We start from the raw sequence: 11853 nt of genomic DNA on the forward strand, positions 1-11853 counted from the left end.
GGATCCATCTAGGCTAAGCGCTTTCGGAAACTGCTTCCGCGGGAGTTTACTTCTGAGAATCCGTATTGGGTGTTGCAACTTCCGGTGCCGTCTTCCTTTCAGTCCCGGGTTCCCGGGTAGGCGGGCAACAAAGGTTCCGGTGTGAGACTATGCTGGAGACTTTCGTATTTCCATTTGCTCTCCGGCGTGGTTGGCCAGAGCTGAAAGAGGAAGACTGGAACCGAACAATTTAACTAGGATATTTAGGAATTGTCGCTCTATAGGAGAAATTCTGGGACTTGTAGTTTTACCTCGGGAGACAGACTCGCCGTGACTGACAGCTGCCGGAAGTGAGGCTACAGGGAATGGCTGCCGCGGCGACCATGGCGGCTGCTGCCCGGGAGCTGGTGTTGCGGGCGGGGACCGCAGATATGGAGGAGGAGGAGGGCCCGCTGGTGAGAGCGCCGGGCTGTTTGTACTGTGTAGTCTCGTCCGGTTATCCTTGCCGCAGAAAGGACTCTGTCGTGTTCAGACCCAAGGGCTGCAGTCAGCTCCCCTGCTACGGCGATGCTACTTGTTTGGCTTGCCATGGTTTTCCTTGGAATAGGACCTGAGCTTCAGCGGGGACCAAAGTGGCTGTAACTCAGGTTCCGGGGGCACAGTTTCAATTTCCCACTCACCTTTTTTTTTTTTTTTTCCTGTAGTGGTAGAGTGAATATAGATAGAGAGTATGGCCTCTGGGACCAGACTCGTTTTGCCACTTACAAGCTATGCATGTTTTAGGCAAACGAAATAACCTCCCCGTGCTACCACTTTCCATAAAGTGAGAAGATATTAGGGCCAACCGGATAGGTTTTCGTTATGATTAGATGGATGAGTAGGTGACATACAGGTATACACCCCATGTTAGCTGAAAATTCTTGAAAGTCGGGGAGCTCCTCAGAGGTATAATAGAACACATGAGATAACAGGAGTCTGAGTGTCCTAAACTGTCCTCGGCAAATTCCTAATTTTCCTCATTTGGACCCCACAAGTCTTCATGAATTGCCTTCTTGTTTTATTCCCTATCCATTAGCCCAAAGTAGTAGACTGAGTACACTGTAAGAATTAGTTTTTTGTTTTTTTTTACTCAGTACCTTTGATTCTCCAATACCAACACTCTCATCCCATTATATTCTTTTCTCCTCTCTGTTCTCCCCTCTCCCTCTCCCCCCCTCCCTCTCTCTCTGTATCCCTTCCTGTCCTCAGGGGGCTGGTCCTGGGCTCCAAGAGCCACTGCAACTTGGAGAGTTGGACATCACCTCTGATGAATTTATCCTGGATGAAGTGGATGGTAAGTGATGATGTGGGGTGGGAGGAGAGTACAGAATATTCCCAGATACTCCCTCCAAGGAATTTGTTACAAGATCCCCAGTAAATGGCCCATAACATCAAACCCTGTACTGTTTCTCCATATACCTATGATAACATTTAATTTCTTTTTGCTTATGTGGTGCTGAGGAATCGAACCCAGGGCCTCATGCATGTGGGGCAAGCGCTCTACCACTGAGCCACTTTCCCAGCCCTCGATAACATTTAATTTCTAAATTAAGCACAAAGAAATGAGCAATAATGATTAGTATCAAAACAGCAGCTAGGGGGCTGGGGGTTTAGCCCAGCGGAAGGGCGCCCGCAAGGCCCTGGGTTCGGTTCTCAGCCCTGGGGGGGGGGGGGGGGCGGGGGAGACATATAAAACAGCAGCTAGGAAAATATACTGTGACAAAATTGTCAGCATCATTATTCTTGCACTTTGGGCCTATTATTAAGTAAAGGAAGGGTTATTTGGACATAAGTATTCCCATATGTAAACAACTGATGTGATAACTTAGAAGGTTACTAAGGGATTAACAAAGAGACTAATAGCATAGCCTGCATAGGTACACTCAGCAAAGAGATGATTCACATTCCAGGTGGATGGAATGGGATGACATGAGAGTTCAAGCTACTCAGAATGGTGCCGAAATTTAAAGTGCAAATTATTTATTTGCAGAGTTTCTCCATTTAAAAATTTTGACTTGTGGTTGGCCATGACTAACTGAAACAAAACAAAGTGAAACCAAGTCTTCTTTTGTTTTTTGGGCTGAACTCTGGGCCCAGGCGCTGTCCCTCAGCTCTTCAGCTCAAGGATAGTGCTCTACCACTTGAGCCACAGCGCCATTTCTGGCTTTTTTTTTTCCTGCTTATGTGGTGCTGAGGAATTGAATCCAGGGCCTCATGCATGCAAGGCAAGCACTCTACCACTGAGCCACCTTCCCAGCCCCATTCCAGTTTTTTTTTTTTTTTAAATGCTTATGTGGTGCTGAGGAATTGCACCCAGGGCCTCATGCATGCAAGGCAAGCGCTCTACCACTGAGCCATCTTCCCAGCCGGAAACCAAGTCAGTCTTAAGAGGACTTTACCTATAATCTGAGAGGCATGGAGGCCTCCGGCCAGGAGGAATAAGTCAGGGATTGGTGTGCAAATGCTGAATAGGGTGGAGAGGGAACTGTGGTGTTTGACTCTGTGGTAAACTTCTATTTACAGTTCACATTCAGGCAAATCTGGAGGATGAGTTAGTAAAGGAAGCTCTTAAAACGGTGAGGCTCTTCATTATACTAATCAGTACCCCTTTCCCTTCTCTCCTAAAAGAAGGAAAAATCTCCTGTTCTTGTGATATCACCTTGGTGGTGTGTGTGTGTGTGTGTGTGTGTGTGTGTGTGTGTGTGTGTGTGTGTGTGCACGTGTGCTTGTACTAGGGCTTGAACTTAGGGCCTGGGTGCTATACCTTAGCTTTTTAGCTCATGCTAGCACTCTACCACTGAGCCATAGCTCTACTTCGAGCTTTTTAGTTGGAAATACGAATCTCTCCAACTCTTCTGCCTGGGCAGTCTTTGAACCGAATAATCAGATCTCAACCTTCTAAGTAGTTAGGATTATAAGGGTGAGTCACTTGCACCCAGCTCACCTTGGTATCTTATTTCATCCTTCACTGATTCTGTTTTGGTGTTATTAGACTGTAGCTCCCTCTTAACTTGGTTTCTTTATGTTCTCACAGGGTGTGGATCTTCGTCACTATTCAAAGCAGGTTGAGCTGGAGCTACAACAAATTGAGCAGAAATCCATTCGGGATTGTATCCTTCAGCTGAGGGAGAGGATGGTGTTATTAACATGGGGATTTTGCAGGGTGAGGGGCTGGCATTTTCTCTCTGAGGTTTCTATCACTTCAGGGAGAAATTAGACACTATAGTTCTGAGGATCTTCATCTTCACTGTGAGGCCCTTGACTTTTGTGGGTTAGATATCCAAGAGAGTGAGAACATAGCATCTCTGCACAACCAGATCACAGCCTGTGATGCTGTCCTGGAGGTTAGTAACCCTAGCCTGTGGCCCCTGAAAACTCAGAACTGGATTATGGCCTCTGGTGCCATCATCAGCTTCAGGAAGGGAAAAGTGAGGGTCTCTTTCAGGATGCCCTCAAACAGAAATTTTTGCTTTAAGTGCCATCATTAATATCTCCTTGTGGTAGGGATACCTCATCATCTGCCACTCTCATGAACTGGTGACTGCTTGGCTATTCACCAGGAGACTTACGTGACCCAACCTTGTAGCACACCAGCATCATCTTCTCTCCCCCAGCGCATGGAGCAGATGCTGGGAGCTTTTCAGAGTGACCTCAGCTCCATCAGTTCTGAGATCCGAACACTGCAGGAACAGTCAGGAGCCATGAATATTCGACTTCGAAACCGCCAGGCAGTTCGGGGAAAGCTTGGGGAGCTTGTTGATGGTCTGGTGGTACCCTCTGCTCTGGTCACGTGAGTCACTAGTGTGAAAGGTCATGACGTCCATAGCAGGTAGATAGTCTGAGGGGACCTTTCCTATTTTTTGCCTGGCTTAGGTCATTAGGTGCCGTCTAGAAATTACTAAGTTGGTAAACCATCATTTCTAACTCTGATGTTTGGTTTAAGTATCATAGGTCAGGAGTGATCCAAGATCAGATATAAAGTGAGGGCAGCCAAGCCTTATGTGTGCATGAGGTGAAAGACTTGGAATAGAAAACTTTGTACCTACATCCTAACTGTGTGAGACAGTACTAAAAAGAAAGCAGTGACAGAGGCTAGATGGAAGGGGCTGTGGTTTGGGCCTGGATTAGGGTTGTGGAGTCTTCCTTCTAATGCATTTCAAACCTCCCTACTACTCAGGGCAATTCTTGAAGCTCCAGTGACAGAGCCTAGGTTCCTGGAGCAGCTGCAGGAGCTGGATGCTAAGGCAGCTGCAGTCAGAGAGCAGGAAGCTAGAGGCACAGCAGCCTGTGCAGACGTCAGAGGCGTGCTTGACCGGCTCCGGGTCAAGGTAGGAGATGGAGGTGGACATTCCAGAGACTACTAGAACCGGCCTCTCTGAGAACCTCACTAGCTTATCCTTGCCCCTGTGGGTTTTCAGGAAAATCCAAAGAAACATTAAAGAAGTATTCTCGGGGCTGGGGGTTTAGCTCAGCGGAAGGGCGCCCACCTGGTGAGCGCAAGGTCCTGGGTTCGGTCCTCAGCCCTGGGGAAAAAAAAAAAAGTATTCTCACTTGTCCCACTTACAACTTCATGCCCTGTGTTTGTTTCACCACATCCAGGCAGTGACAAAGATCCGAGAGTTCATCCTCCAGAAGATTTATTCCTTCAGGAAACCAATGACCAACTATCAGATCCCCCAGACAGCTCTACTGAAGTACAGGTCACCACCCCAGGGAAGGGCATAGAGGGGCCTCTGAACCCCTAGCAGTGGGCATCTTGTTTGTTGGGAAGATACTGATTTGTCCTCGGATTTCCAGGTTCTTCTATCAGTTCCTGCTGGGCAATGAACGAGCAACAGCGAAGGAGATCAGGGACGAGTATGTGGAGACACTAAGCAAGATCTACCTGTCTTACTACCGCTCTTACCTGGGGCGGCTCATGAAGGTGCAGGTGAGACCAGAAAGGGAGAGGCATTCCTGAGCACATGGACTTGGAGTGGTACCACCCACCCAGGGATTTCTTTCCTTCTTTATTTTTCTAGTATGAGGAAGTTGCTGAGAAAGATGACCTAATGGGCGTGGAAGATACAGCAAAAAAAGATATCCTGGAACTGGTGTTCAGCTGAAAAAGGGAGAACTCCTGGCTTCAGCTGCCAAGGGACTTAGGCTTGTCTTTACTTGTGGGACAAAACTTTTGAGAATGTGTTGAAAGCTATAATTTTCTCCTATAGAAAAAGTACTCATTATTTTGACACGTAGGTGGTGGTGGTGGGATGTGTGTGTGTGTGAGAGAGTGAGTGTGAGTATAGAACTCAGGGACTAGGAATTGTCCCTTAGCCTTTTCTGCTCAAGTCTGATGCTCTAGCACTTGAGCCACATCTCCACTTTTATCTTTTTGGTGGTTAATTGGAGATAGGAGAGTCATGGACTTTCCTGTATGAGCTGGCTTCAAACCAATATCTTCAGATCTCAGCCTCCTGAGTAGCTCTTATAAAATTATAGGCGTGAGCCACTGGCACCTGGCTATTCACACATATTTTTGTGTCAGAGTGTGTAGAGATTCCTCAGCACCCATTGGCACAGGTCAGAGAAAGGGGCTAGCCTTGCTGTCTCTGGCTGACCCTGGAGTTCCTGGGGTCATGCTCCCTGGGTCCAGTGCAATCTCATTTTCCCTGACTTGACCCTCCTCACGATTCTTCTCGAAGCCATCCCTCCGCAGCAGGAACACTATCTTCACCCTGGGAACCCGAGGCGCTGTCATCTCCCCCACTGAACTTGAAGCCCCCATCCTGGTGCCCCACACAGCCCAGCGTGGAGAGCAGAGGGTATGAGGGGAGTGTGGAAGGCAAGGCCTCAGATAAAACTTCCCATTCTCTGGGCCTGTATCATTCCTCCTAGACCTGGGTGCCTGGCCTGCTTCAATGTGAAAAGGGCTAGGAACGCTGCATTTAAGAGCAAACCAAGGGAGTGACTTGTGAGGCAACTGTCATGGATACAGGAGTAGTGACAGCAAGTGGCAGAGACTAATTCTTTTTTTTTTTTTTTTGTCGGTCATGGGGCTTGAACTCTGGGCTTGGGCACTATCCCTGTACTCTTCAGCTCAAGGCGAGCGCTCTACCACTCGAGCCACAGCGCCACTTCTGGCTTTCTAGTGGTTTATTAGAGATAAGAGTCTCACTGACCTTTCTGCCTGGGCTGGCTTTGAACCATGATCCTCAGATCTCAGCCTCCTGAGTAGCTAGGATTACAGGCATGAGCCACTGGTGCCCGGCTTGATTAATTCTTATTCCAATGTTTGGTGCCTATTCAGGGTGTTCTTTCCCTGCACAGAGCAAGGTTGACTAGGGAGCGTCTGCTGAGCTCTCATTACCCAAGTTTGCTGAGTTTCCATAGAGTGGTGGGTGTTTGTTCCATCCCTCTCTCTTTCCCCCTCTCCTCTTAGTATCCATTTGAGGCCCTCTTCCGCAGCCAGCACTATGCCCTCCTAGATAATTCCTGCCGTGAATATCTTTTCATCTGTGAATTTTTTGTGGTATCTGGCCCAGCTGCTCACGACCTCTTCCATGCCGTCATGGGCCGAACACTCAACATGACCCTGGTAAGATCACCATTCCCATGCCTTTAAACCTCTTTGCCATTAGTCCTCAGCAGCACGCAGTGGGCTCCTAACTCTGCTCATACAGAATGCAGGAGTCCTTCCTTTTAAAGTGGCAGCCATGTACTCTCAACTCTTCAAAAAACCCTTAGAGCGTGGGTCCTCAAGACTGTGATGTGAAAATGTGATGCTAATCCACAACCAGGCTGAGACACCTAAAAATGAACCCCTGGCCCAAGCTCAGCCTGAAGTTCTGCTGATGGGCCTGTGATCATTGTCCCTGAGTGAGGCAGTGGCAGCCTGAGTGGCCAGGGAACAGGGGAGGAGGGGACATTTCCCTCCTAGGTATCTCCCTGCCCAGACTTGTTTCCAAATTCATGCATTTAGTTGTCTGTGGTGACTTGACCGTGCATAACAAACATTTTCTTGAGATCCTCTCTTGTTCCTAAATCACAGAAACACCTGGAGTCCTATCTGACTGACTGCTATGATGCCATTGCTGTGTTCCTGTGTATCCACATTGTTCTCCGATTCCGCAATATTGCAGCTAAGAGGGACGTCCCTGCCCTGGACAGGTCACTGAGTTCTGGTCTTTGATGCCCTGCCGGCCTTGAACTCTTTGTCTTATACATCATCACCCCAACCCTTGAGATCCTTCTGATCTGACCTCCCTGACCTTTATTCGCATTGGTGTGCTCTAGAGGCAGTGTTGCTGCTTTAACTCACTTTTCTTTTTTTTTTTTGGTCGGTCGTGGGGCTTGAACTCTGGGCCTGGGCGCTGTCCCTCAGCTCTTCAGCTCAAGGCGAGCGCTCTCCCACTTGAGCTACAGCGCCACTTCCAGTTTTCTGGTGGTTTATTGGAGATAGGAGTCTCACGGTCTTTCCTGCCCGGGCTGGCTTTGAACCGCGATCCTCAGATCTCAGCCTCCTGAGTAGCCAGGATTACAGGCGTGAGCCACCAGCGCCCGGCTAACTCACTTTTCATATGCAACCTTCTACCTGCTTCCCCCTAGTAATCTGGGGATGCCTGGCTCTCTCCCAACATTTCCTTGCCCACTGACTTCTGATTTCTGATTAAGCCCACAGGTACTGGGAACAGGTGCTTGCCTTGTTGTGGCCACGGTTTGAGTTGATCCTGGAAATGAATGTCCAGAGTGTCCGAAGCACTGATCCCCAGCGCCTTGGGGGGCTGGATACTCGACCCCACTATGTAAGGGAGGATGAGCGTAACAAGGGGATTCTTGAAGGGCAAGCTTTAAGCTTTACTGTAGGCTTCCCAAGGTCACGGTTGTGTTGTGAGGGGCAGGCAGGCATGGTGGCTGGCGCTGCTGGGAGAAGGGATGGGAGGAGGAGTCATACAGCATTGGGTGGCTGGGGGAGCTAGGAGGTTGAATCCTCAGCCAGGGATACCACGCAGCCTCTTTCTTCTAGATCACACGCCGATACGCGGAGTTCTCCTCTGCTCTGGTTAGCATCAACCAGACAATTCCCAATGAGCGCACCATGCAGCTGCTGGGGCAGCTACAGGTAAGGGCGGGGCAGACAGGCTTCCCAGCAGCAAGCCTGCACCTCAGGCGGAACCTGCCCATTCTGATGCCTCCTGAGTCACCATTGCTTTTCGGCTTTTCCAGGTGGAGGTGGAGAATTTTGTCCTCCGAGTGGCTGCCGAGTTCTCCTCGAGGAAGGAGCAGCTAGTGTTTCTGATCAACAACTATGACATGATGCTGGGGGTGCTGATGGTGAGGAACACACTTGTCTCACCACCCACAGCTCTGCAAGCTCTGCAGGGCACAGATGATGTATATATTGGTCAGCATTTTGGAGTCTGGGCAGTGTCTGGAATGTAGACTGTAGGAGACATCCTGGCATGAAGGATTACTCTCCCTAGATTTGACTTTTTTTTAATTTAATTTAATTTTATTTGAGAACATACAGTACAGAGGGGTTACAATTACATGGGCAGGATAATGCATACATTTCTTACCAAGCATTGCAGCCTCCTCCTTTGTTTACCCTTCACCTCCCTTCCCAGCCTCCCCTCTCCCCCCCACCCAATCCTCCCCCCACCCCACCCCCAGATTTGACATTTATCCTTGATTTCCCTCCCTAGGAGCGGGCTGCGGATGACAGCAAAGAGGTTGAGAGTTTTCAGCAGCTGCTCAATGCTCGGACACAGGTAGGGGTTTGGGGTAAAAGGAAGGAACAGTCTTCTATGCCATATATAGTTAGCATATGTGTTGGGAATGTGGCCTAATGGACCTTAGGTATATAGAATTGGAGTTATAGCTCTGGGTTAGCAAAATGCTGTCATTGTTGGGTCTAATTTCCTTTCTCTTTTTTTGTGCCAGTCCTAGGGCTTGAAGTCAGCCTTGTGCTCTTACTTGTGGTTAATTAGAGATGAGTCTCACACACAGACTTAGCCTTCCAGGCTAGTTTTGAACCTTAATCCTCAGGTCTCACCCTCCTGAGTAGGACTATAGGCTTAAGCCATTGGTGCCTGGCTTCTTTTCTTTTGTTTTATTTTCTTTCCATTCCTTTTCTTTTCTTCTCTAGTCTTTTCCTTCCTTCCTTCTTTTCTTCCTTTCTTCCTTCCTTCCTGCCTTCCTGCCTTTCTCTTTCTCTTTTTCTCTCTTCCTTTCTTCCTTTCTTTCTTTTGGACCTTGGATATTTTCTCTACCTCTTGTGAAACCATTGGTATCTGGAAACATATAATCTTTGCAGAGAGTTCATCTGGTCAGCCTTACTAGCATCCATACCGAGTAAGTCATAATGCCAGGATTCAGACAATTTGTTGGTACCAGGATTCCTGACCCTGTGTGTATGCTTATGTGACTCCCCAGGAATTCATTGAAGAGCTGCTCTCTCCCCCCTTTGGGGGTCTGGTGGCATTTGTGAAAGAAGCTGAGGCTTTGATTGAGCGTGGACAGGCTGAGCGACTTCGAGGAGAAGAAGGTATTGTGATGGTGTCATAATGGTGGGGTTAGTGGTAAGGAGAATGAAAAGGAAAAATGATGGGATGAGGATTACAGGGGGAGGGGCACTGCAGGAAACATTTGAGAAAAGAGGGGTTTGGTGGTGAGGATGGCTATGCCTTGGGGAGGACTTACTGGGGTGGAACTTCCCGTGGCCTAGTCCCTCTGACACTTTCATTCTGCTGTCAGCCCGAGTAACTCAGCTGATCCGTGGCTTTGGCAGTTCCTGGAAATCATCAGTGGAGTCTCTGAGTCAGGATGTAATGCGCAGTTTCACCAACTTCAGAAATGGAACCAGTATCATCCAGGTGACCTGAAATTCCCAGCCCAGGTCCCAGTTCCCATCACTGACATTTTCCTCTTTTGCTTGGGCTCAACATCATCTAAATAACCCTTAATTTTCAACTATGAGCTGTGCTTAAAGTTCTGAATGAGCCCTGATGATCCCCATCATCAACATTAGCACTGATCTCTCTGTGACTTTCTCTGACCAGGGAGCATTGACCCAGCTGATCCAGCTCTATCATCGCTTCCACCGGGTGCTGTCCCAGCCGCAGCTTCGGGCCCTTCCTGCCAGGGCAGAGCTCATCAACATTCACCACCTGATGGTGGAGCTCAAGAAGCACAAGCCCAACTTCTGACTTGCTGGATTCTCCCTGAGGCCTTCCAGCCTTGTCCATGGACTTCTGCACCCCACCACACTCCAGTTTCCAGTTGCCTCCTAGGCCTTTGACACACTTGCCCAGCCTCCATTGCTTCCAAGTCACTGATTTTTTTTTTTTTTTTTTGGACTCAAAGTAATTCCTGTAGCTTTTTGACTGAAAGTCTCAACTACTGAACACTAACCCATCTCCTGGCTTGAGAATTATTCAAAGTCAGTCTGAAGGAAATAATAAATATTTAATGTAACACAACACTCTTTCCTCTTTCTCCTTAATATGAGGGCCACCGTATCTTTTGTCCAGAATCTTCCCTCTCAGATTACTTAGATTTACATCTCTTCTAGAAAGAAGGGGCAGGGACAGTAACCTCTACTAGCCTGTAGCTGCTTCCGGTGGGAGAGGTGGCTGGTTATTTGGAAAGGGGACTATGAACTGGGAAGGTGGCTCAGTGGTAGAGTGCGCCTTGCATGCATGAGGCTCTGGGTTCAATTCTCCAGTACCACATAAGCGGGAAAAAGCCGGAAGTGGTGCTGTGGCTCAAGTAGTAGAGAGCTAGCATTGAGCTGAAATGCTGAGGGACAGCACCCAAGCCCAGAGTTCAGGGCTCATGACCAACAACAACAAAAAAAAACATAGGTAGTCAGGTTACAAGGGCAGATGCTGTGAGGGCTGTGGTCATAGTCACGAGTGTTATGGCTGTCACAACCTTTTGATGAGGGGCTGCTGCACTCTTCCCAATTAGGTCTGGGGTGGACCTGATTTGCAATATATCCATTTCTCTTTGATTAAGAGCCTTCCTGTGGCTCTGCCTCTATACCTCATTTGAACTCAATCTAGACTGGAAAGACACTCTGGCTCCTTTAAGTCTTAAGTGGAAAGATGCTGAGCAGCGGGGAGCTAATTGGGATATATGTTCCCTCCATCCCCACAGCCAAATCATTCATTTCCCACATCCCAAGCCTGGTGGATGGACGGCTTGGACCTTGCTTGCTTCTTGGTCAAGTAGAACTAGTGCGTGGAGGTGGGGGGTGGGGCATGGGGGGTGCTAGTGAGGCCAGGCAAGACAGACCCACCTGATCGGTTGCTATAGGGGAGGGCGTGCCTGGGGGGAGGTTACTGGATGAGTTTATCAGCTCCCTCCTCTTTAGGGTTCTCCCCATACAACTAACTGAGTGGTTCTGGTATTTGAAGGCTTTAGAGTTGTCTTGGCATGGGAGCAAGGCATGGGAGGGCTGGAGCTCAGAGGAGAATTGGGGTAGTGGGGAGATGACGTCAGTGGAGGAAGGTGAGGTTCCATATTGGGCCACACACCTGAAAGTGGGGAGGGGAACCAAATCTGAGTTCTTAACTGAACTCACACTACCACTGGATTCTCAGCGTACCCCTCCCCTTAACCTTGTCATACAGGTTCCCAGAAAGGAAAGCTTGCTCAGTGCTGCGCTGGCTTATGGAGGGGCTGTGAGCTCATCCCAGATGCTGGAGCTGGGGAATTCTCAGCCTTTCCCAGGAGTCATGTCTGACCACCACCTAGTCCACCCCTCCTTCGGGTTTCAGTCTCGGGGATTCAGGTGTTCTGGCATTGACCTGACTCCAAGCTCAGCTCCAGGGCAGGAGAAGGGCCAAGGAT

At 48.8% G+C, this 11853-nt stretch overlaps 1 protein-coding gene across 1 annotated transcript; it reads left to right on the forward strand.

Annotated features, from left to right (window-relative positions):
• The first annotated feature begins 123 nt into the window (after positions 1-123).
• On the forward strand, positions 124-10478 carry Vps52 (VPS52 subunit of GARP complex). The gene is made up of 20 exons (XM_042683816.1): positions 124-434; positions 1228-1312; positions 2542-2594; positions 3053-3128; positions 3295-3362; positions 3633-3808; positions 4196-4346; positions 4618-4718; positions 4816-4948; positions 5040-5097; positions 5689-5822; positions 6440-6595; positions 7049-7167; positions 7679-7802; positions 8024-8119; positions 8224-8331; positions 8703-8768; positions 9433-9544; positions 9754-9872; positions 10059-10478. The coding sequence occupies exons 1-20, from the start codon at positions 345-347 to the stop codon at positions 10203-10205; spliced, it is 2172 nt and encodes a 723-aa protein (XP_042539750.1). The 5' UTR covers positions 124-344; the 3' UTR covers positions 10206-10478.
• The last annotated feature ends 1375 nt before the right edge of the window (positions 10479-11853 follow it).

Source organism: Dipodomys spectabilis, unplaced genomic scaffold, assembly GCF_019054845.1.
Source record: "Dipodomys spectabilis isolate Male_0828 unplaced genomic scaffold, ASM1905484v1 ptg000085l, whole genome shotgun sequence".
Taxonomy (NCBI): domain Eukaryota; kingdom Metazoa; phylum Chordata; class Mammalia; order Rodentia; family Heteromyidae; genus Dipodomys; species Dipodomys spectabilis.